Source organism: Mus caroli, unplaced genomic scaffold, assembly GCF_978045245.1.
Source record: "Mus caroli unplaced genomic scaffold, Mus_caroli_1 scaffold_16, whole genome shotgun sequence".
NCBI lineage: Eukaryota > Metazoa > Chordata > Mammalia > Rodentia > Muridae > Mus > Mus caroli.
In genome coordinates this window covers 24,265,317-24,290,435 of record NW_028227271.1, presented here as the reverse complement: position 1 = coordinate 24,290,435, position 25,119 = coordinate 24,265,317, and the positions used below count along the sequence as shown (strand labels likewise).

At 49.0% G+C, this 25,119-nt stretch overlaps 1 protein-coding gene across 6 annotated transcripts; it reads left to right on the top strand.

The window, feature by feature from the left end:
* The first annotated feature begins 1,253 nt into the window (after nt 1–1,253).
* LOC110310320 (DNA dC->dU-editing enzyme APOBEC-3) lies at nt 1,254–25,098 on the top strand. Of its 6 annotated transcripts, XR_015045612.1 has the most exons (9): nt 1,259–1,543; nt 4,286–4,433; nt 5,914–6,190; nt 6,330–6,444; nt 14,716–14,872; nt 15,612–15,873; nt 16,125–16,237; nt 20,203–20,293; nt 24,055–25,098. XR_015045612.1 is itself a non-coding variant. In XM_085831821.1 (8 exons), exons 1-8 carry the CDS (start codon nt 1,458–1,460, stop codon nt 24,109–24,111), a joined length of 1,215 nt encoding a protein of 404 aa, XP_085687947.1. In that variant the 5' UTR covers nt 1,258–1,457; the 3' UTR covers nt 24,112–25,098. The 6 variants fall into 6 exon arrangements, 5 of the variants coding, with proteins under 5 accessions (XP_085687945.1, XP_085687947.1, XP_085687946.1 ...); XM_085831821.1 differs by lacking the exon at nt 20,203–20,293 and having other exon boundaries at nt 1,258–1,543; XM_085831820.1 differs by lacking the exon at nt 20,203–20,293 and having other exon boundaries at nt 1,258–1,543; nt 24,225–25,097.
* Nucleotides 25,099–25,119: the final 21 nt, after the last annotated feature.

Genomic DNA, 25,119 nt, shown 5'->3' with positions numbered 1-25,119 from the left:
TATATAATAAATAAATAAATCTTTAAAAAAAAAAAAAAAGAAATAACAGTGACTGGCGCTATTTCTTTCATTCATTTCTTATAACATTTTGGGCACTTGCTAAGTTTATTAAAAAAATGCCCATTTATAGATGAAGAATATTAGACTCAGGGATGTTAAATAAATCATCAAAGGCCACATTAAGAAAGAGACAGAATATCTTGGCTGCAGGGCTCTGGATCTGGGTTTGGTGCATTTTCTGGATCTACTTTTGTTATGTTTTCTTTTTAAATGTGTCTACTTCCGACTGAAGTATTATTTCCCATTAGTGCTGTTATATTGTATCCATTTGTTTTCCAAGACAGTAGAAAACTTCACACACTCCCTCCCCCACCAAGATCAACAAGTTTGCTTTGTAAAGAAAGCAAACTTTCGGTAGGCAGAGGCAGGCGGATTTCTGAGTTCGAGGCCAGCCTGGTCTACAGAGTGAGTTCCAGGACAGCCAAGGCTACACAGAGAAACCCTGCCTCGAAAAACAAAAAAAAAAAAAAAAAAGAAAAGAAAAGAAATAAGGATAGCCTTCCACCAGATGGGGGCGCTGTGACACGCTCGCCCTCCAGGAACTAGCTACTGTGCCCAGAGCATCTGTGGAGAGCACCGTGTAAACCTGCACACATGTATCCAAAACCACTAGATTACTTGACGCCGTGTGCATTCACTGCTCTAAAGAACGCTGGCTGAACCTCAATAACCAGAAGCGTGCACTTGCTTCATTTGAGTGGTCCACGCTATTGCCCTCGAGAGACACAGGTCTGTGAGAACAGTAAACTCATTTCGGTCTCCCTCATCTGCAGGGAAACAAGCTTGGATGACGGGCTCTGATACCAGCTCCGCCACCTGCTGCTAGCTGATTCGGAGCCATCAATGATCCATTTTTTGTGCTCCCCGTTGATCTCAGTCTAGCTCCACACCTGGGGCAATTGGGAAATTAGAGGTGAAGGGTGCCAAAATCCAAGCCACAATTAGAAATGCGAAGCCAGGCTGTCTCCTCCCCTCCTAAGCTGAAGGGAGAAAATCTAAGAGTCCCCACTCCTTCACACCTGCAGAGTCAAACCCTTGGTTCAACTGGCAGCTTGGCTGCAAGCTCGGCACAGGATGGTCTAAGCAGGTTGGATGGAGACGCCTGGGGCCACCCTTGGGGCGTCTGTCCTACCCTCACCGCACTCGGTATCAGCTTCTCTCTACCATCAGTTAGTTTCCCTTTCTCTTTGCGATCCCCGCGGGCCGCTGTACAGAGGAGCAGGTCTCTGCCAAGCCAAGGGACAAAGAGAGAGAAGGTGGGCAGGAACCTTCTGGGCTTGATCGCCTAGAGCCCTCCCATTCCGGGAGCTGAAGCAGGAAGAAGGTGGGGCCTGCATTCACAAGGCCCGGGAGGTCACTTTCACTTCTGGGGGTCTTCCAAAGCCTGTTCACAGAAAATGCAACCCCAGCGCCTGGGGCCCAGAGCTGGGATGGGCCCATTCTGTCTGGGATGCAGCCATCGCAAATGCTATTCACCGATCAGGTACCGCTGGCCCCGCTCCTCCAAAATTTTCACTGCAGTCTCTTCCTGGTGGCCCCCATTTTGCTGTATACCGAGCCTCTCCTCTAGGTCCCCAGCTCCGGATTCCTCTCTCGCTTTCTCCAGGATACTCCGTAGCTCCCACTCCCCTCGAGGGTCCTTGCTCTGAGCCGCTTCGGTTACCATATTTCTTCCTGTTAAGACTTCTCGGTCTGGGGTTACTCACCTCTGGGACTTCATGCTGGTCCAGGGCTAGGCTGGTCTGGGCTTCAAATTTTAAAGAGAAATCCATGGAAGCAGACTTTGGACGACCATGTTTGGAGAACTTTCGATAGATGTCCTAGAATATCCGTGCTGTTTTAACCCAACCTCAGGGGATACTGGGAGAAGAGGGGACCACTCTCTAAGGCAATATGAACCACCTTTCCAGAAGTAGCCACTCCAAGCTGGGAAAGGGTAAAGAGAAGTTCCCCTAACACACCCATTGCCTGGATGCTCATGGCGACTTCTCGGAACCACACCATTCAGCTAAGAGAAAAAGAGAAAGAATAGGGGGCGGGGTTGGCACTGGAGAGAGATGGCTCAGCAGTTAAGAAGCTTCCTTAGAGGACCAACAGCTCCCAGCAAACACATGGTATGGCTCACAACCACCTATAACTACAGCTTCTGGGAATCCAAGGCCTTTTCCTGACCCCCAGACATGCACATATTAATTCAGAACACATACACATATGTATACATGCCCAAGGGCAAGAGATGTGAGTGGCTGGGTGTGGTGGCGCACACCTTTGATCCCAGCACTCCGGAGGCAGAGGCAGTCAGATTTCTGAGTTCAAGGCCAGCCTGGTCTACAAAGTGAGTTCCAGGACAGCCAGGGATACACAGAGAAACCCCGTCTCGAAAAAACCAAAAGAAAAAGAGAGAGAGAGAGAGAGATGTGAGTGTATTTTAAACCTACATATAAGAAGAAAGTTATACTGCCTACTCCCTTGGGTGACATTCTGATTTTTGTCCCTTCTCCTGGTGCCTGTGATGTCGGTGGAGGCCACTGTCCCGTGGGCAGCCCAGCTGCAAGTGGTGCGTGCATGCGTGGGTGTGGTGGAAATGCAGGCTTTAATTTCAAAGCTAATACTTTTACCCGCTGAACCATCTTCCTGGCCCGTCTTTCAAACCAATTCACCTCTCCCTGAGCAACTTTGTCCTGTCCAGTGATGGATAGACCTGTATAGAGAGAGACGACAGCCATATCACAGAATAGCATGTCTTCAGTCTTCGACAGAAAGCCCCTGGCCAGCTGTCTGTCTCCAGGATTAGGGCTCCTGAAGCCAGTTATCAGCAATTATCTGTTAATAGCCTTGTCCCCTGGGTGTGGCCTTGTAACCAGTCCCAGATGTCACCTCTCCTTCCAGAGTCAGAGATAAGCCTCGGATCCCATTCTTCTGACCAAAGGCTTTTCCAGCTCTTTTCTACAGGCTGCTGGCTATGAGGGAAAGGGTCCAGCCTGGGGTCCTCCAAGGCCACTAATACCTAGCCAGCTTTGAGGGAGGGGATCCAGACTCTGTCTCCTGATTTTTGGTTGTTATTATATTGTGGAATTTTATTGTAGTGGCAGTGGTAGTTTGGCTGTGTTGTTGTTGCTGTTCTTTACATTCTTGTCCCCCTCTCCCACCCTCCCCCACCCCAGCCCCGACAGGATTTTACTATGAAGCTCTGGCTAGCCTGGCACTCACTATATAGTTCAAGTAGGACTCAATCTTGGCATAACCTTCTTGTCTCTGCTCCTTAAAGACTATAGTTACAGGCTTGGGCTTTCCCTGTCTATTTGGGGGGACCATCGCCTGCAGGGTCAGGGAAGAACTTGATGAGTTCAGGTTCAAGAAATACTGAGGGGCCGGGCGTGGTGCACGCCTTTAATCCCAGCACTCGGGAGGCAGAGGCAGGCGGATTTCTGAGTTCGAGGCCAGCCTGGTCTACAAAGTGAGGTCCAGGACAGCCAGGGCTACACAGAGAAACCCTGTCTCGAAAAACCAAAAAAAAAAAAAAAAAAAAAAAAAAGAAATACTGAGACAGTAGATTGCCCATGTGACGTTAGGAATTTCTCTAACAGTATATAGTGTGGTGGGCTGGGGAGATGGGCACAGTATATAACTCGTGCGCCCAGCTGGAAGCCAGGGGTTGCTGTCAATTGTCTTCCTCAGTTGCTCTTCCCTTTATTTTTTGAGTCTTTCACCAAAATGAGTTTGTGGGTTCCAGCGGGCTGGCCAATGAGCTCTTGGGATCCTCCTATCTCTAATACCCCAACTCAGGGTTGTAGATTCACAACCCCCACACTTGGCTTTTATATCTGCTCTGAGAATCAGGACTTGTGTGCAAGCCGCTTTACTGACCAGTCATCTCTCTGGTCTCATTTCCTTGATTTTTTAAAACCTCCATCCCACGTGGAGGTATCCCATCTGGAAGGAGCTGCAGCGAGATTCTGAAGAATCTTGAGCCTTTCATTTCCTCAGGCTGTGCATGTTCTTGGGTAGGACTCGGAGGTGGAGCAGCATGGGGCCCAAGTAAGAGGGCATCTCTCTGGCGGCAAGATTTGTCCCTTCTCCCTCTGTCTTCCTGCTTGGAAAGACTCCAGAAATTGTCAAAGGTTCAGAGAGTTGGGGGGTGCCTCAGGACTTTTGAGGCCTTGTTCTGCTTGGGGTCACTCCAGGGCACACTCTGCAATTTCTGTTTTCTCTCTTGTGCTTACAGAAACCTGATATCTCAAGAAACATTCAAGTTCCACTTTGAGAACCTACGCTATGCCAAAAACCGGAATAATACCTTCTTGTGCTATGAAGTGACTAGAAAGGACTGCGATTCACCCGTCTCCCTTTACCATGGGGTCTTTACGAACAAGGTACTAGGCTAGGGATGTAGCTCAGTTGATGGAATTTAACATTCATGTGAGTCCTGGGTTTGATCCTCGGCAGCACAGGAAAAACTGGCTTGGTGGCTCATACCTGGAATCCTAGCACTCAGGAAATGGAGTCAGGCGGACCAGAAGTTCAAGGTCATCCTTATTTATATAGCGTTTGAGACCAGCCTGGGTTGCGTGAGATCTTATCAAAATAAACGAACAAACAAACAAATAGCCAATAAAGACCAAAGGCCTGCAGAGGTGGCCCCAAGGATAAAGCACTTGCCACAAAAGCATGAGATCCCAAGTTTGGATTCCCAGAATTCATGTAAAATTGTGAGCCTAGAGCCAGCTATCCATCTAACCTATGGGAGGTAGAGTCAAGAAAACCTCAGAGGAAGCTGGGTCACGGGGTTAGCTTCGTCAGCAAGCTCTGGGTGCCATGCAGGACCCTGCCTCAATGTGGAGAAGGAGCAAGACATCCAGTGTCAATTTCTAGCTTTCCACACTCACGAGCACACACGTGTTCTCACTGTGGGCACACACACACACAAGCTAACTAACTAGATCACCCAGGCCCTTTTCACAACAGGCAGGTGCCAAGCCCATTGAGACTGCAGAGGCAGGGTGTGGTGGCACACACCTCCAGTCTCACGGCCCTGAAGGCAAAGGTGGGTAGATCTCTGAGTTTGAGGCTAGCCTGGTCTACATAGCCACTTCCAGGCCAGCCAGGAATACCACGGTAAAATGCTGTCTCAGAAAATAATAATGACACTGGGCGGTAGTGCCCCATGCCTCCCAGCACCAGGGAGGCAGAGGCAGGTGGATCTCTAAGTTCAAGACCAGCCTGGTCTAGAGAGAGAGAGAGATCCAGGATAGACAGGGCTACACGAAGAAACCCTGTGTTGAAAAACCAATGGATAAATACATAATAAAAAAAATTGAAGCCTGGCAGTGGTGGCGCACACCTTTGATCCCAGCACTTGGGAGGCAGAGGAAGGTGGATTTCTGAGTTCGAGGCCAGCCTGGTCTACTGAGTGTGTTCCAGGACAGTCAGGGCTACACAGAGAAACCCTGTCTCGAAAAACCAAACAAAACAAAACAAAAATTGAAAGGAAAGGAAAGGACTGTGTATTGCACATGTACTGTAAATGTAACCTCAGATGAGCCATGTTTCAAGGACTTGGTAGCTACCCTTGGTCAGTGGTTCCTTCAGGGATCTTCAGGGGTCTTCTTAGCCTGTGTCCTCCAGAGCAGATATGGCAGACAGGTAACCAGCCAATCTCCCAGTGGACCTGGCTTCAACAGGGCTCAGAGTGCAGAGAGGGGTTGGCTGAGAATGCAGAATTAGTACTATGCCCTGAATGGTGAGGGACACGGGAATTAACAAAGAAGATGGGGAGGGATGGAGACACCCGGTGGAGATCCCCTCCATCCTCCACCTTCCCCTCCCATCAAGAGTTCCCCTTTCGCCCCCCAGGACGACATCCACGCTGAAATCTGCTTTTTATACTGGTTCCATGACAAAGTACTGAAAGTGCTGTCTCCGAGGGAAGAGTTCATGGTCACCTGGTATATGTCCTGGAGCCCCTGTTTCAAATGTGCAGAGCAGGTAGTAAGGTTCCTGGCCACACACCACAACCTGAGCCTGGACATCTTCAGCTCCCGCCTCTACAACGTATCGAAACCAGAAACCCAGCAGAATCTTTGCAGGCTGGTTCTGGAAGGAGCCCAGGTGGCTGCCATGGACCTATACGGTGAGGAGTGGGCACCGGTGCTGCAGGAGGGTATGTGGGTCTGCCATACGGTGAAAGGTGTGTGCCCAGGGAACCAGCCTTGAGGGACTGTGGAGACTCCTGCTGGGCCTTGACTGCCTTCTCTCCTCTTCTGACTCAGAATTTAAAAAGTGTTGGAAGAAGTTTGTGGACAATGACGGCAGGCGATTCAGGCCTTGGGAAAGCCTGCTTACAAATTTTAGATACCAGGATTCTAAGCTTCAGGAGATTCTGAGGTAAGGGGCTTTCTCCTGCCTGACTACCGTTCCTGTTCTCCCTCCTCTCAAACCTCTTCTCTCTCTGAGGCGCCTTTCCCCACAAGGCCCTCCCAATCCCGTAACCTGGTATCTCCCATCATTGAGTCCTGCTGCAAGCCAGTTGGCTTATGTCTAAGCATGGAGACTGGGAGGTAGAGAAACCCCATCGAGGCAGTCTTGAGGGGCTGGAGAGATGGCTCAGTGGTGAAGAGCACTGGCTGCTCTTCCAGAGGACCTGCGTTCTATTTCCAGCAACCACATGGTGGCTCACAGCTGTCTGTAACTCCACACTCAAGGGAGCCTCGCCACATATATGCATGCAGTCAAAGCATCAATGCACATAGGGGAAAAAAAGGGAGCCTTGGGCGCCTAGAGGAAGGGAGGAGCTGTCAGATACCCCAGCTACCAGGACGTTACCCACCAGATGCTTCACTAGCCCACCATGTTCTCCAGGTCTGAGAGCCTGGCAAGCAGTTTTTCCTGATGCTCTCCCTTGGCCTCTAGATGGTCCTTCTTGTTGGATCTCTGTGTGCTGTGTAGACCTTCCTTCCTAGCGTCCCTCTGTCCAAATTCCCCCTTCCCATTCGAGGTCTGTTTTTGACCTCGAATGAGGACCCCCCCTAAGCGGCTAGCCTCCAAACACTAGCTCCATTCTGAGTCCTGAGGCCTAGGGGCCTTGAACTTGTGCTTCTCACAGGGCTAAGAGGCATCTTTGTGGATGGGGAGCCCAGAGTCCTCACTCTGGTTACCAACACCCCAGGAGAATCCCTGACCATATCCTGGCCCCCTCTTCCATTTCCAGACCTTGCTACAGTCGGGTCCCTTTCAGCTCTTCATCCACTCTGTCAAATATCTGTCTAACAAAAGGTCTCCCAGAGACGAGGTTCTGGGTGGAGGGCAGGTGAGCCGTGGGGACTGGGGACTGAATGAAACAGAGTGGCAGGGTACACTTATGTAAGAGGCTGGGGGAGGAGCATTGAGGAATGAGAGGGATAAGAGTAGAGCAAGCTGGTAAGGTGGCTCTCTAGGTGCTTGTCATGTAAGCCATGTGACATGACTTTGGTCCTTGGAACCCACATAAAGGATGGAGGAGAGAAACAGCTCTACAGAGTTGCCTTCTGACCTTCACCCTTAGGCCATGGCAGGTGCACACCCTATATCACACACACACACACACAAATAATAATAGTGATGATGATGTTGTTGATGGTGATGATGGTGGTGGCGATGATGGTGATGATAATGATAAATACTCCTTTGGCAGCCTGGGTGGTGGCGAACGCCTTTAGTCCCAGCACTCAGGAGGCAGAGGCAGGCGGATCTCTGAGTTCAAGGACAGCCAGGGCTACACAGAGAAACCCTGTCTCGTAAAACCAAAAAAAAAAAAAAAAAAAAAAAAAAAGAGTAAAAGGCCAGCGCAGAGAAACAGCCAGGGAAGGTACCTCTGGCAATTGGGCAGAATGGGAAGTGAGACTAGGAGACAGGCATTTGGGGGATGCTCCAGAGAGTAAGTTCATAGGTTGGCCATGGACACTAGCTGGTGGCTTCCCTGCCATTTAATAACATCATGAGAAATAAGAGCTCAGTTTGACCCGGATGGTTAAGCTCTGTTACGGCAGGAGAGAAGCCAAGGCAGAGAGGGAGGAAGAGGAGGAGGCCTGCCAGGGCCTGTCCTTGCCAGAGCCAGGCCCTGAGGTGACAGCTCTCACAGACTTCTTTGTGTCTTTAACCTGAGGATCCTTGGTTAGGACTTGCCAAAGCAGGCTGAAAAGCTTCAGGAAAGTGAACTTAAAGTCCTTGTCCTTGTATCTTAGACCTGGCAGGCTCTGTGGGAGTCACCTCTTCCCCACCCCACTCCTGCAACTTTCCTGGGGACAATCAGGGCCACAGAGTGGCAGCTAGAGGAGGGAGGAACACAGCCAAGCAGACCTGGCCAGCCCTCCAGCCCTGTTGTTTATTTGCTGTGTGACAGTCTGAGACCTCTTCTGAGATGTCCCTCTATTTCCTGTCTTGTTGGGGGTGGCAGATAAGGCAGAAGGTGTTGCCTTCTCCAGGGCCCAAGATGAGATCCGTTGCCCTGAGCCACACCAAGAGCCGGTTAGGGGTGAGTGAGGTGGGCTCCGCCTGCCCCTCCCCCTTCCCATCCCCTCGCACCCAGCTCCCTTTCTGGAGTTAGCTTCTCCTTTCCTTCTGGATCCCTGTTCAGACTGCATGAGAAGACCCGGCTCTATCTAGGCTCTCCTTTGCCTACCCAGAGGATCACAGGACGGAAAGTAAGCCTGAGACCGAGCCAGCTTAGCTGCCTTGGTCCTCCTGTTCCGGGATGGGGCCTGTACATCACTATCAGGGTCTCAGAGATAGAGTTTACTAAGCAGGAAGTAAAGCCCCCAGACTGGAGGTCTAGGACCACCCTGCCCAGGATGCTCCAGTGCAGGTATGCAGGAAGGTTGAGAGCAGAGGAGATAGGGAGGCAGGGCCCAGGGAGATGTTAAAAAGGGAGGACCAACCACGGAGCTTGCCTTTCATCCCTGTACTTAGGGGGAAGGCGTATCTCTGTGAGTTCAAGGCCACCCTGGTTCACAGAGCTAATTCTAAGACAGCCAAGGCTACACAAAGGCACTCTGTCTCAAAAAAAAAAAAAAAAAAAAAAAAAAAAGAGTAGACTGAAGGGCCATCACCCTGGTAGGAGTCGGTGCGGTCACACACAGATGCTTTAGGAGCCCAGTCACAAACTAGGGACTTTCCCAGGGCCACAGGCCGCCTCAAAAAAAGGAAACGAGGGCTGGTGAGATGGCTCAGCGGGTAAGAGCACTGACTGCTCTTCCAAAGGTCATGAGTTCAAATCCCAGCAACCACATGGTGGCTCACAACCACCCATAATGAGATCTGACTCCCTCTTCTGGTGTGTTTGAAGACAGCTACAGTGTACTTATTTATAATAATAAATAAACCTTTAAAAAAAAAAAAAAAAGGAAACGAGAGAGCAGGGCAAGGAGAGGGTAGAGGGAACTTTCGGGCTAGCATTTGAAATGTAAATAAAGAAAATATCTAATTTAAAAAAAAAAAAGAGGGCTGGTGAGATGGCTCAGAGGGTAAGAGCACCCGACTGCTCTTCCGAAGGTCCAGAGTTCAAATCCCAGCAACTACATGGTGGCTCACAACCATCCGTAACGAGATCTGGAGTGTCTGAAGACAGCTACAGTGTACTTACATATAATAAATAAATAAATCTAAAAAAAAAAAAAAAAAAAGAAAAAAAGAAAAAAAGAAAAAAGAAAAAAGAAAAGAAAAGGAAACGAAACCCCAAACAGTGCCTCTTGTAGAGCAGAGGTGGCCAGAAGCAGCCCCTTTGTATCTCTTCTCACCCCTGGTTCCTTCAGGAGACCCCGCTGCTTCCCCGCTTCAGTGCTTTTAGGAGCTTTGCTTTAATTTCTTTCATGTGTATTTTTACTTATGAAATTTTTTTTAAAGATTTATTTATTTATTTATTTATTTATTACATGTAAGTACACTGTAGCTGTCTTCAGACACTCCAGAAGAGGGAGTCAGATCTCATTACGGGTGGTTGTGAGCCACCATGTGGTTGCTGGGATTTGAACTTCGAACCTTCGGAAAAGCAGTCGGGTGCTCTTATCCACTGAGCCATCTCACCAGCCCTACTTATGAAATTTTTAAATCAGTGTACAAAATAATGGGTTTAGTTATTGTATTTTCACAAATATACATTGATGTAGTTGGTGAAAGCACGCACACACACTCATACACACACATACACACATACACTCACACACATACACTCATACACACATTCAAACACACAAACACTCACACATTCACACAAACACACACTCACACACACACATACATACTCACACACACATACATATACTCACAGGTGCCACTATATAAATAAAGATGAAAAGTTTTTTTTTAGAAGGACCTGCCTAAAGCTAGGTGTGATGGCAGAGCTTTTGTTTGTTTTGTTCTTTCTTTGAGACTGCCTCTGCCTCCCAAGTGTTGGCATTAAAGGCCTGGGCGACCACTGAACTTGTGTGGTGCATACCTTGGATCATAGTAGAAAGGGTGGATCTCTATGAGTTCAAGGCTAAGCTGATCTACATGGTGAGTTTTAGGTCAGCCAGAGCTGCACAGTGGGACCCTGTGCTTAAAAACAAAGAATCTGCCTGGTGCTCACAGTAAGGATGGGCATAAGTGGATTGTGTGGCCTTTTGAGGAAAAATCATGAATCCTTGAGTCCTTTACTGTTGGAATAGAGCTGTCCTGAATATCACCATGGACTTTGGATCTTGTAGGGCCCCATCAGAGACAACCCATTCTCCCCTGAGTCTAGCCCTTTATCATTCTGAGTTTAAGTTCCTAAGCTTTAGCAGTTGGATACATTGAAGGGTAGTTTGTTGCACTAGGCCTCAAAAGGCACTGCTGATACATAAAGTTCCCGTGTGTGACTGGTCCCATTGCCATTTGTTCTATGTGTGCTCATGCATGCACCTGCGGCCAAGCCCAGGCTTTGATGGTTGCGGAGGGGCTGGGTCTCACATCAGTCTTCCGATTACAGAAAGTTACTGTCCAGCAAGATCTGGCAAAGATAAGAAAAGTTTGGGGACTGCAGAGAAGGCTCAGTGGTTTAAAAAAAAAAATGAAGAGGGACCTAGCGCTCACCCCAGGCAGTTCATAATTGCATTGACAGCCTCTTCTGGCCTCTCTGGGCACCTGTACACTTGTATACATACACACCTTCCCCAACCCAGCCCCCACACCATTAAAAATGAAAGTTAAAATCTTTTTGAAAAGAAAGGAAAGCCATTTCATTGAACTAGAACAATGAACTTAACCTTGGGTAGTAGAGGGAGCGGGGTGGGGGGGGGGACGTGGAGGGGGATGCAGAGGCTCAAAACCCTTGGCATTAATCTATACTTGTACTATTGCATATAAAAGGTGTGTGGTTCATACACACACACACACACACCGAAAACATGGGGCTACTTTCTCCTGGAGAACCAGATAGGGCAGGCGTGCAGACTGGAACAGAGACTTGCTCTTTAGTCTGGTAACGGCAGGGTGGGCCCAGATGGATTTTGGCCTCTGCACGCTGTGAGCTAGGGAGGGACATGTCCTTTCAACAAACCTCCCTATAAAACAAACAAAGGGTTCTTCTTTGTTCCCCTAGCCCCCTGCCACACACATACACACACACTCACACACCCTGTTTCTGTCTGTAATCTTGGGAATCAGTCCTTACCTGCCTGGTATTTAAGATGGAATGGTGCCCCTAGGTTTGACATTTATCCAATAGCTTCCCCTTCAGCAGGCCCATTTTCCCTTTTGAGAGCTAAGTTAGAAGATTAGAGACATAAAAGGGGCTACCCAAGATACCCCATCCTTCTTAGGACCTTAAGCATCTCACCAAACTTTACGTGTGGCGAGTTATTAGGATTGTTTGTTTGTTTTTAAGATTTTTTTTTAAATTTTGTATGTATAAATGCCTTGTCTGCACTTATGTAAGTTCACCTGCATACACTACCCATAGAGGGCAGAAGAAAAAGCTATCAGATACCTTGGAACTAGAGTTACAGATGGCCACTAGCCACCATGTGGTTGCTGGCAACCAAGCCTGGGTCCTTTTTTTTTTCTTTTTCGAGACAGGGTTTCTCTGTATAGCCCTGACTGTCCTGGAACTCACTCTGTAGACCAGGCTGGCCTCGAACTCAGAAATCTGCCTGCCTCTGCCTCCCGAGTGCTGGGATCAAAGGTGTGCGCCACCACTGCCTGGCCCAAGCCAGGGTCCTTTGCAGGAGCAGCAAGTGCTCTTAACCACTGGAGGCCTTCAGATGGCTCCTGACATGTGCTTGAAAGAACCTAGTGGGGAAACCCCCACTCAATTCCCGTTCGGAGCACACCCAAGAATCATGAACAGACAACCATCTTGATGTAAAAGCATGAGGTAGTTTAATGACGGAGCTGTGGGCCTGACATGGAGACAAAGGTGTGGACCACATGGTGGAGCCATAATGGAGGAGCTCCGGTCCGGGGTCTAAACGTATCTCACGCAGGAGACAGTGGTTTCGACAGGAGGCTTGGAAGCTAGGGGTTTTTATAGAAAGGGGTGGGGCTGGGGGAGGAATTGGCGCGGTTTTACATGATTGGTCCATTTAAACATCAGCAGCCTGTCAGAAGGGTGGGAGATAGGGAGGCACCAGGCCAGTCAGGACATGTATCGATGGGCCTGCCCGGGCATGTCCTGGCCTGTTCTGCTATGTTCTCAGCCCCAGGTTTCAAAGCTCACAAACAACTTTTTGGGCTATTTGACATAAATTACATGAATCACATGTCTTAAGTTTTATTTCCTTTCAGTGCTGACTTTTTGTAGATTTGAATCTTGACCGAGAAGCAGGAAAGCCAGAAAACAGAGGATTTAGTGGGCAGGGGTGAGGGAGACGGCTGAGGAAGGATAAACATTTGCTTTGCCAGTGCAAAGACCTGAGTTCGAATCCCAGTCACCATGTAAAAAAAATGTGGGCAAAGCTGCATGTGTTTCTAGCCCAGCACTGGGTGTTGAAGATGGTGACCCAGGAGCTCACTGGTCAGCCAGACTAGACTGAATGAGGAGCTTCCGGTTCAGGGCTGGCCTCCACATGGGCACACATGGGTGTGCATGCTCACATGCATGTACCAAACATGCCACACCTACACAGAGAAAAGGGAAACATGTATGGTGGAGCCATGGAGGGCCAGATCTCCTAGTCTGGGAGCACACACCATGGCCTAGTGACATGACACAGGAAGTTGGGCACCTTTAGCGTCTTACCTGATAGAAGGCTTCAGGTACAGGGCAGCCTGCAGGTCTGTGAGGAAAGCTTACCAATCAATGGAAGGTGGGGCTTCCAGAGAGATCACAGGCTTGGGGGGATGGGGGCTTACTGCAAAGTAGCTTTGTGGAGGAGAGGCAGGAAGGAGGGAGAGCCAGAGATAGGAAGACTGACTCCTGGAAATGGGCATAGATTCACTCTAGAGAAGCTGCCCCCACCAGCTCTGCCACCCTCTGAGATCAGGAGTTGGGGGATAAGAAAGAAAGAGGAGAGTGATTCGTAGCGTGTCCCAGCCACAGTGATGGGAAAGAATGGGAGAGAGATCCACAGGTCATGCAGATTCACCCACGATGAGCTGGGCCTCCTGTATTTCAATCAGGAAGAGAAATGAGAGACAGAAACCACTCCCTTTTCCCTTCTGAGCTATGCAGTTGGGCCACTTTGTCCCAGGCCTTTTGATGCCACCAAAGAGCCGCTTAGTTGTCAGGGGAAGGAAAGCGGACCTTCGACTGGAAAGTCTGTTGAAGCTGGGTTCCTCATTCCTGAGAGCAGAGCTGTCTGCAAGAACATGTTTGTTCCATGCAAAAGTGTTGTATGCCGGCCCGAGGCCTAGGCAAGAGACCGTGCTTATAAGGGCCACCCCCACCCCTACCCCCGCCAGTCTATTCTTGGTGTCTGGAGCCAGCCTGCCGGGTGACGTCATTCCTCAGGAATATCTGGGGGGGGGGGGGCTTCTCAGCAGGTAGCAGTGTCTTGGAGGAGTGCAGTGGAGGCTGACAGAACAATAGAGCCATCTAGGTCGGAAGGCTCCACCCTGGGTAATCTCCTTCTTAGTGGCAGCAAGGTCAAGGTCTGGATCCTTCTGCTTCAAGGCTGAGGGGAGGCTACCCAAAAGTAGCCCTGGCCCGGCCCCATCAGATGGCCCTGAGTCTCAGGATTAAGAGGAAATCCCAGAAGACTCTGCACCCTCCCCTGCTCCTGCTCCCAGGACAATGATGAGTGCATGACAACCCAGACATCTTTTTTTTTTTTTTTTGGTTTTTCGAGACAGGGTTTCTCTGTGTAGCCCTGGCTGTCCTGGAACTCACTTTGTAGACCAGGCTGGCCTCGAACTCAGAAATCCACCTGCCTCTGCCTCCCGAGTGCTGGGATTAAAGGTGTGCACCACCACGCCCGGCACTTTTTAATTTTTTTTTTTTAAATTTAAAAAATTTTTTTTCAACCCAGACATCTTTAGGTTCCACTGGGGAGTAGCCCTGGCTAGAGATAGCACGCGTTGCTTAGTATATATGCCACTCGCCAAGGGCTTCAGGTGAAGAGGTCATGTGGGGGATGTGGTGACAGGTTTATTATTGACAGGTTGCCAGCTGAGCCCAGAGGTCACATTGCCTCACCTTTGTCTTCTTTGTTCTTTGTACAATAGACGAATGGGCCTGCTAAGTGAAGAGGAATTTTGCTGGCAGTTTTACAACAGAGGAGTCAAGCATCTCTGCTACTACCACTACATGAAACCCTATCTGTGCTACCAGGTGGAGCAGTTCAATGGCCAAGAGCCACTCAAAGGCTGCCTGCTAAGCAAGGTACCAGATGGGTTCTCAGAGCTCCATCAAGAGGCAGCCAGGCACTTTCCCCTGCCCCTGAAACACATCATGAGGGTCCCAACCTTCATTTCCTCTCTCTTACTCAACACACTGGGGCTCAGACTTTCTTGCTTGTCCTGAATCTTTCAAGGTTGTTCCTTTGCATAGCGCATGCTTCCTGACACACGTGTTCCGCTCCATGTTTGACTAGCCTCCCTCCCGGGTCTGCTTTTTTTTTTTTACTGCCTTGAGGAAACAATGAACGACACACAGTGGCCTCTTCACTGCTGTCTTCCAGGCTCCCTGTCCTGCCTTTTCACTACAACCCTCTCTTCAGTTAAATCATCTTTGAAAAACTCTTCCTGAACTTAGTGGTGTACCCCTTTGATCCCAGCACTTGGGAGCGTTCGAAGCCAGCTTGGTTTACATAGTGAGTTCCAGGGTCAGCATCCTGAAGTGAGGAGGTCACTCACTTCATGGGGACCATGACTTGAAAGTACCATCTCTTTGCTGAACCCTTTTCTCTGGGCACCTCTGGGATTCTTGTCCAATTTAGAAAAAGGCTGTGGTGTTTTGGGAATGTGGAGTTAGTGGTTGAATACAGAAAGAGGGGTTCTCCTTGTGCTGGGCCAGACATTAGGAAATTTACAAGATAGTGCCCCTGGTCTCCAAGTTCACCCCCAGTCTCATACTGTCTGGCTTCTGCCTTCCAACTTCTTTCTGCCCGGACTCCCCTCAGAAAGGCAAACAGCATGCAGAAATCCTCTTCCTTGATAAGATTCGGTCCATGGAGCTGAGCCAAGTGACAATCACCTGCTACCTCACGTGGAGCCCCTGCCCAAACTGTGCCTGGCAACTGGCGGCATTCAAAAGGGATCATCCAGATCTAATTCTGCATATCTACACCTCCCGCCTATATTTCCACTGGAAGAGGCCCTTCCAGAAGGGGCTGTGTTCTTTGTGGCAATCAGGGATCCTGGTGGACGTCATGGACCTCCCACGTAAGAAAGGCCCACGGCCACCAGTGGGCAAAGGCTTTCCAGCCTCAATATGACAAGCCATGGCCAGGGGGACGGGAGAGAAGCTGGGTAGGAAGGGAGGATGCTAGCCCAGCTGAGGCCTTTAAAGATTTGCCTCCACCCGACTGGGCAGATTCTATGAAGAGAGTCATACCCTGAGAAGAGAAGGCAGTAGGGGGAAGGCCTCTGCACGGCCTGGGGACTCACTGGCTACCCTCTTTTTTTCATCTCAGAGTTTACTGACTGCTGGACAAACTTTGTGAGCCCGAAAAGGCCGTTTTGGCCATGGGAAGGACTGGAGAAAAACAGCAGGCGCACACAAAGGCGGCTCCGCAGGATCAAGGAGGTGAGAACCACCTTCCTGCAAGCCCCGCCTTCTCGTGCAGACTCCGCCCCTTCAAATCCAGCCCTATTACAGGCCCTACAGGTTGCAGCAGAATTCTCAATCGCGGGCCGGGCTTCTTGCTACATGTCCCGCCTCTCTTTCTCCATATTCCTTGGTTGCCCCTCCCTTCACCCCTCCCTGGGCCCAGCCCCTCATCTCTAGACATCTTTTGTTCTCTTTCACCAGGGCCTCCAGGTCCTGCCTTCTCTCCATCTTGAGTTCTCCATACCTCTCTGTCCCTGTTCTTAACTAGAACATTCCTGTTGCCCGTCTTCCTCACATCCATTGGCGCGCCCATATTTCTTTCCCAACAGTCCTGGGGTCTGCAAGATTTGGTGAATGACTTTGGAAACCTACAGCTTGGACCCCCGATATCTTGAGAGGCAAGAAGCGATTCAAGAAGCTCTTTTGGTGACCCCCACCCAACCCCAAGTCTAGGAGACCTTTTGCTCACCTGTTTGTTTCCCCTTTTGTTTTAACTTTTGTTGTTTTGCTTTGTTTTGAAGACAGAGTCTCACTGGGTAGCTTGCTACTCTGGAACTCACTATTAGACTAAGCTGGCCTTAAACTCTAAAATCCACCTGCCAATGCCTTCTGAGAGCCAGGCTTAAGGTGTGCCCTGCCCACTCCCAGCCTTAAGCCACTGTTCTGGGCCATGAGCCACTATTCCAAGCTTTTCCTTCCTCCTTCTTTTATTATCTTTTTATCTCCCCTCACCCTCCTGCCATCAATAGGTACTTAATTTTGTACTTGAAATTTTTAAGTTGGGCCAGGCATGGTGGAGCAGCGTGCCTCTAATTGCAGGCAGACAGGAGGATTTCCACGAGCTTGAGGCTAGCCTGATCTACATAGTGGGCTCCAGGACAGCCAAAACTACACAGAGACCCTGTCTCAAAAATAAATTTAGATAGATAAATACATAAATAAATGGAAGAAGTCAAAGAAAGAAAGACAAGATTAAGTTGTGCATGATGGGTCATATGTGTTTGAGGCAGGAGGATTGCCACATGTTGAAGGTCATCCTGGGCTATACAATGAGACCCTGTCTCAAACAAAACAAAACAAAAAACACCAAAAGAACAGTTTTAAAATCCCCAAACCTGAATTCTTTTCTAATAAAATGAACAACCAGGCAGCCCCCCTCACCCATCAGAGTGTCAACAGCAAGGAAGGGAGCCAGCAAACTGGCTCACAGGTGAGTAAGCTGACTGCACCTGAAGATCAGAGTTCAGATCCCAGCACCCACCTCCTGCAGCTCACAATTGCTTTAACTCTAGTTCCAGGGTACCTGGTGCCCTCTCCTGGACTCCATGGCACCCCATATATATGTATGTGTGTGTATGTATATATTATGTATGTATAATGTACACATTATATATGCATACATGCAATATATAATTTATATGTGTGTGTATGTACATATAATTATATATTATATATCTCCCTGGAGTTGCAACCCAGCCCTGTTCCCTCTACATAGGGTATCTGTCTCAAAAAAAAAAAAAAAAAAAGGGAGTTTGATTGAGGAAGACACTTGTCAATGACCTGGTCTCCACCTAAATATGTATAACACACACACACACACACACACACACGCCACAAAAAATGGCACACACTTTTTTGGAAACGCTGTTAGACATAGCCAAAAGTGTGTCCAAATCCAGTCAGGCTAACAGTGTTAACTGTCCTTTAAAAGTCTTCCTCACCGGGCGGTGGCGGCGCATGCCTTTAATCCCAGCACTTGGGAGGCAGAGGCAGGCAGATTTCTGAGTTTGAGGCCAGTCTGGTCTACAGAGTGAGTTCCAGGACAACCAGGGCTATACAGAGAAACCCTGTCTCAAAAGAAAAAACAAGAAAACAAACAAAAAAGTCTTCCTCTTGTTGCTCTTCAATAGTCTATTCCATCTTGATCCTCAAAGATTTATGGCCATTTCATAACACAAAATGCATTTAGTTCATTTGTAAGGTACCCCCCAAATTTTTTCTTCGTTGTTATTTTTATTTTATGTGTTTGGATGTGTTACCTGCATGTATGCCTGCGCAACATGTATGCCTGATGCACACAGAGGCCACAGAAGGATTTGGACCCCCTGGGATTGGATTTATGTATCAGTATGAACAACTATGTGGGCACTGGGAGTGGTGCCTGCATCATCTGGACCAGCTGGTGGTCCTAACTGCTAAGCCATCTTCCTGGACCTACACCCTAAAATTTTTTTGGAGGGGGGGGCTTTTTTTGAGACAGGATTCTCTTTGTGTATCCCAGTGAGCCATTACTGCCCATCATAAAAGCTTAACAGCTATTATTATTCAAAATGTCAGAGTCTCTTCTGAGACTCAGGCAACCTCTTAACCTTGAACTTCTGTTTAACAACAAAAAACATCCGGGCGATGGTGGCACACACCTTTAATCCCAGCATTTGGGAGGCAGAGGCAGGCGCATTTCTGAGTTCGAGGCCAGCCTGGTCTACAAAGTGAGTTCTAGGACAGCCAGGGCTATACAGAGAAACCCTGACTCAAAAAACCAAAACAAAGAAACACAAAACAACAACAACAAAAACAAACAAACAAAAAAATCATACAAATTGTACACTTCCGGTACCCGACACCATGGAGTGAACACCCCCACTCCAAAAGCGGGGAATGGAGGTATAGCAAGGAAAGTTTTCTTAAACCAAAACCCTGCAGGAGAAACACCAAAGCCCTGTGGCTCTAAGTCTGCCACCTGAGGCTGTAGCTCCTCTCTCCCGCTCTGTCATATACATTTACATGTAACATCTCTTGGGACAAGTCCACCCCGTGCCTGCTTTCTCTTGTGGACAGCACATGCTCCTGACATGTATAAAACACTGAAGTCTCCATCAACACTTAGCTTCACCATCATCACAGCCTCTCCAAACGACTCAGCTTCCTTACCAGTGATCCAAGTCTGACAGTGACTTACATAGAGGTTTCTGGACTCTTGGTGCAAGCTCCCGTGGGACCGTCACAATTGGCATTTTGCATGCCAGCCAAACAAATACAATGTGGATGATAGATCTGAGTTCTGGTCCTCAGTTTAACCCTTAACACTCACACTGCCCAGCAGTGTCTCCTAGGTGGCTCCTAATCTAGCCACAAAGGTTAACCTCACACGGCCCATACACGGTACAGGTTGAAAAGAAAAAAAAATCTCAGACTAGTATTGTTCAGGGTTCTTAGCTGAAGTAATGAAGACAACTCCAGCTAATGAAATACAAATAAAAAGATGTTGGCTGGGCAGTGGTGGCACACGCCTTTAATCCCAGCACTCGGGAGGCAGAGGCAGGCAAATTTCTGAGTTCGAGGCCAGCCTGGTCTACAAAGTGAGTTCCAGGACAGCCAGCGCTACACAGAGAAACCCTGTCTTGAAGAAACAAAAACAAACAAAAAAAAAGGTGTTGAAGGTTGGTTTGATTGAGCACTGGAAGCTGTGGAGTGGCTCACTAAATCCTGAAGAAAGATAGTGGACTAGACTGGGGAACTTCAAAGCCAGGAGGGACCCCAAGACTAGTGTTCAGGGTTAGGAAAAATAGAAAGAAAAAGTGTCCTTCAGTCCAAGTATGGCGGGCTGTCCTGGAACTCTGTAGACCAGGCTGGCCTCAAGCTCAGAAATCCGCCTGCCTCTACCTCCTAAGTGCTGGGATTAAAGGTGTGCGCCACCACTGCCAGGCCTGAAGGACACTTTTTAAAAAAAAATTTTCCCCCCAGGGGTTAGAGAGATTGCTCAGTGGTTAAGAGCACTGTCTGCACTTCCAGAGGTTCTGAGTTCAATTCCCAGCAACCACATGATGGCTCGCAACCATCTGTAATGGGATTTGATGCCCTCTTCTGGCATGAAGGTGTACGTGCAGAGAGAGCATATATTTATAATCTTTTTTTTTTTTTTAATGTTTTTTCCTCCCAAGTCAAGGTCTCATGCATCTTAGACTAGCTTCAAACTCACTGTGCATTAAAGATGACCATGTACTCCAGATCTTCTGTTGTCTAGGATCACAGGTGGGTACCTCTAGGTCATTTTCTGTGATGCTGGGGGCTAAACCCAGGGCTCTGCATGCTAGGCAAGTACTCTACCAACTGAGTAAGACGTTTTTTTCAATCCTCAAAATCCCAGGCAGAACCCGAACCAAGCCCACCATCAGCAGTCGGGTGTTTGCCTAACAGGCAGCACCAACAATCCAGGGTCCTTGGTCAGCTTTGCGTGCTGTCAGCAAAGGCTGTGAGAGCGGAGCCTTTTCCCATTCAATTGGTTGCTTTGGAAAACACAATGTTCACACATTGCTGCTTTCTTAGTGGTTTTCTGGGGTCTGATTCGGCACTGGGGAGGTAGATGGGTGGGTGGCAGCTTGAGCGCACAGCTTTCTGCAGGCCAGGAGCTCTGGCTCCAACCGTGTAGATTCCTAGAGGTCTGAAAGCCGGAGGTGGGGGGTGGGAGATGGGGGCCAGAGCAAGTCTTGGTGTTCTATCACTGTGATAAACACCGTGACCAAAAGCTACTTGGGAGACTTATTTGGTTTATACATCCCAATTACAGTCCATCAAAGAAGGGAAACCAAGGCAGGCGCTAAAAGCAGAGACCATGGAAGACCTGCTACTTAGTGGTTTGTTCCCCATGGCCTGCCCACTCTGTCTTCTTTCTTTCTTTCTTTCTTTCTTTCTTTCTTTCTTTCTTTCTTTCTTTCTTTCTTTCTTTCTTTCTTTCTTTCTTCCTTCCTTCCTTCCTTCCTTCCTTCCTTCCTTTCTTTCTTTCCTTCCTTCTTTCTTTTTCTTTCTTTCTTTCTTTCTTTCTTTCTTTCTTTCTTTCTTTCTTTCTTTCTTTCTTTCAGATTTATTTATTTTATGTATGAGTTCACTGTTGCTGTCTTCAGACACACCACAAAAGAGGGGGCATCAGATCCCACTGCAGATGGTTGTGAGCCACCATGTGGTTGCTGGGGATTGAACTCAGGACCTCTCTGGAAGAGCAGTCGGTGCTCTTAACCACTGAGCCATCTCCAGCCCTCACTCTGCTTTCTTATTCACCCCAGAAACACCCACCCAGTGGAGGCACCGCACGCAGCGGATAGGGCCCTCTCATGTCAGTCATTAATGAAGAAAATGCTTCATAGTCCATAGGCATACCCACAGGGCCATTCTGATGGGGACATGCCTGCTTGTCCCCAGTTGAAGACCCCTCCTTCTAAATGATCATAGCTTGTGTCAAGTTGACAACCAGTCAGCACAGTGGACCACAGTCTTCACCAGTCTGACTGCTCCTAGAAGGAGCAACTGCATCATGCACGAGGAGATGTCTCCCAGAGGGATACAGGCCCCACAAGCTGACACTCCCCCCCACCCCCCACTATCAGCTCTGACTGCACTTGGAATAGACTCCCTCCCAAAGATGTAGTACCTGGAGTGTGCCTAAAGGACACGGGAACATGGCCAGCTCAGCAGGCACCTGTGGGACAGAGGTCACAGGCAGGCCGGGACATTTGGTACCAGTCCCACCACAGTGATGTGGAGGCCATAGAAGCTGTATGTGAAGACAGCCTCCCCGCTACCCTACCCCGTCCACTCGGAACCCGTGGGGGCTGATGGTAACATGCGGGAAAACACTCTAGGACAGCTTGGGTCTCTGAGGTGGTGGAAGCTTGGAGTGGATTTAATGTGAACAATTCCATGATCCTCTTAATTTTGTCCTCTTTTTCATTGTTGTCTTATCTTTATTTTTTTTGTTAAAAAGTCTCACATAACCGAGGTAATTCTCAAAGTCCCTGCATAGCTTGGGCCAGGAGGGGATGGCACACGCCTTTGATACCAGCACTCGGGAGGCAGAGGCAGGTGGATCTCTGACTTGGGGGCCAGTCCAGTCTACAGAGCACATCCCAGGGTTCCAGGACATGAGCCAAGGGTGACTTTGAGCTCCTTGGTTCTCCTGCGTCCAAGTTTGCAGTTATAGTAAGCAAGGGTGGCCATCGTGCCTGGCTTTTTGTTTGGTTTTTGAGACAGGGTTTCCCCTATTGTGATCCTGACTGGATGCTATTCTCTAATGTACATCAGGTTAGCTTCAAACGTATATACATCTGCTTGCCTCTACTTCCAGATTGCTGGAAAATACTTTTTTTGTTGTTGTTGTTTTTTTCGAAACAGGGTTTCTCTGTATAACCCTGGCTGTCCTGGAACTCACTCTGTAGACCAGGCTGGCCTCGAACTCAGAAATCCGACTGCCTCTGCCTCCCATGTGCTGGGATTAAAGGCATGTGCCACCACGCCCTACTGGAAAATACTTTTAAAGACAGGTAGGACCATGCTTGACTCAAGTCCAGGTTTCTAATGATTTATTCTTAAAACAGGGTCTCACGATGTAGACCAGGTTGGCCTCAAATTCCTGATCCTTCTTCTGCTTTGGCCTCCCGAGCAGTGAGACTGCAGGTTTGCACAAAAGTCCCCTTAAGGTTGTGCTTTTTTCTTTAAGATTATTTATTTTATGTATGTCGTGAGTACACTGTCAATGTCCTCAGACACACCAGAAGAGGGCATCAGATCCCATTACAGATGGTTGTGAGCCACCATGTGGTTGCTGGGACTTGAACTCAGGACCTCTGGAAGAGCACTCAGTGTTTATAACCACTGAGCCATGTCTCCTGCAGCCCTTTAAGTTTGTGCTCTAAAGGACCACAGAGGACTCCCAGGAATCATGAGGGGCGGGGTTCATTGTGCCTCCATCACAGTGGGTGATGCCAGCCTCAGTCCTCACCAAAGCATCTGCCCAATGGCACAGCCGGTGGGGCAAGGCAGGAAGACAGGCAGGGGAGGCTAAGTGAGACTTCTGCATAGACAGCCCCTCCCAAAGCTGCCTCAAAGCCACTCAGGGTGATGACTTGTCTCATCTGTCAGAGGTGGGAACTGGGGGTGGGACCAGAATGGTGCTGATCCTTGGGGAGGTCGCTTGATAATGTAGAAGCTGGTTGGTCACCTTGGGACACCCGGCCCTTCAGAGCCATGGTTTTCAACCTGTGGGTCGAGACCCCCAGGAAAGTCATAGATCAGATGTTTACATTCCAGTTCATAACAAGCACGATTACAGTTATGAGGTATTAACAAAATAATTTTTTTTTTTTTTTTTTGGTTTTTTTCGAGACAGGGTTTCTCTGTATAGCTCTGGCTGTCCTGGAACTCACTTTGTAGACCAGGCTGGCCTCGAACTCAGAAATCCGCCTGCCTTTGCCTCCCAAGTGCTGGGATTAAAGGCGTGCGCCACCACGCCCGGCTCAACAAAATAATTTTATGGTTGGGTGGGGTCAATACAACATGGAGAACTGAAAGGGTCGCAGCATTAGGAAGGTTGAGGACCACAACTTTACAGTGACTCATTTCTGCTTGTTCCAACACCTACTCAGACTTGGGTGCACATTTACCAGGGTCCCTGCTGCCATCTATGGGCAACAAGACACTGGGCTTACCCCATAAGCATTTCCCTTGCAGCAACTTCCACTCAGCAACGATCTCCTAGTGAGGGGGGGATGCAGCTGTGTGGGCCTGGTCCACAGACTCAATGCCCCACCCCATGCAATACTATCCAGGGCAGCTGGTCTGTGGGGACAATGTGCTACAAAGCCTGTGTGTGTGTGTGTGTTATGTCTGTGCAGGTGGCATCTCTGTAAGATCTAGAACAGGTGCCCAGTGAATGCTGGATGCTGCCAGTCAGGAAATGGCAAGGGCTGGAGGCTAGACAGGGCCTTCATGCAGGCACAGACTCTGGTCCTTCTCTGGAACAGAGACATCCTTGCTGCCAGCGGAGCAGTGCAGGGAGCGCCTCAAAACCCTGCTGCTGAAGCTGAGTACTTGCCTCCCAGAACCAGTGGGCCAATGGAAGAAACAACGCTAACATAGTATCTCATCGCTGCAAGGCTGCCACTGACCCTGAGGTTTACTGCCTCCAATCCAGGAGAGAGGAGCTTGCCAGAAGCTGGAGCTGAGTAGCCTTGCTGTTTCTATTCCTGGTGGAGACTAAGACAGTATCAGAGGCATGGCCTGGTAAGATAAAGAGAATAGGGCCCTGGACCCCTCTGATAAATGCCCTGACCTGTGGAAATGCCAGCTGTGGGGACTGAAGGAGAGAGATGAACACTGTCCACTGCAACCTTGGGGCCAGCACCAGCTCCGAGGACCAATGGCCACCCTACCAAGAAGCTTGTCTCTTTTGTTAGATTGTCATAGGCCACCTCTTTGGAGAGTCTTGGAGATTGTGGGCCCCCTGTGGGGTTGAGCTCAGTAGAGCAGTGGACACCATACCTCCAGAGGTTCTCCAGACATCACCTCTCATCTTGGCTGTGGACGGACATACAGAAGGTTCCTCTGCAGGTGTCAAGTCCTTCCTGTGCAGCTCCACAGGGCAGGCCATCGAGAGAACTAAGCAGTGCGTGCTTTGCGCACTGCCTGTGTCGGGCTTGTCGGGTGTGCAGAGTCCATGTAGGTGCGAGTTAGCCTTATGACTGACCTGGGTTCTCCAGCCTGAGACTGAACACTCAAGCTGCCGACACCCAGACTTCCAGAACCAGCTACTCTTAGAAGATGTAGAGGAATGGCAAGGTTCACAGCCACAGGCCCAGCCTTGGACAACACCGCAGGAGCCCAGCCCTGACACGCTAGGCTCATTTCTTTCCTCAGCTGATTTTAATTGGGTTCATTAGACTATAGTCCCATACCATGGACTATAGTTGGGAGGCCTGGAGTCCTGGGCTACGGTCTGGAGGTGGGGGTATCACACAGTTATCACACCATCAAAACAAGCAACCAGACACACAGAAGTTTCTAAAGACATTTTAATGTATTTTTTTTTA

Coding starts and splice junctions, on each gene's coding strand:
- LOC110310320 (XM_085831819.1), top strand. CDS start 1,458: ATGCAACCCCAGCGCCTGGGGCCCAGAGCTGGGATGGGCCCATTCTGT. Junction 4,434..5,913: donor ATGGGGTCTTTACGAACAAG/GTACTAGGCTAG, acceptor TTCGCCCCCCAG/GACGACATCCACGCTGAAAT. Junction 6,445..14,715: donor AAGCTTCAGGAGATTCTGAG/GTAAGGGGCTTT, acceptor TTTGTACAATAG/ACGAATGGGCCTGCTAAGTG.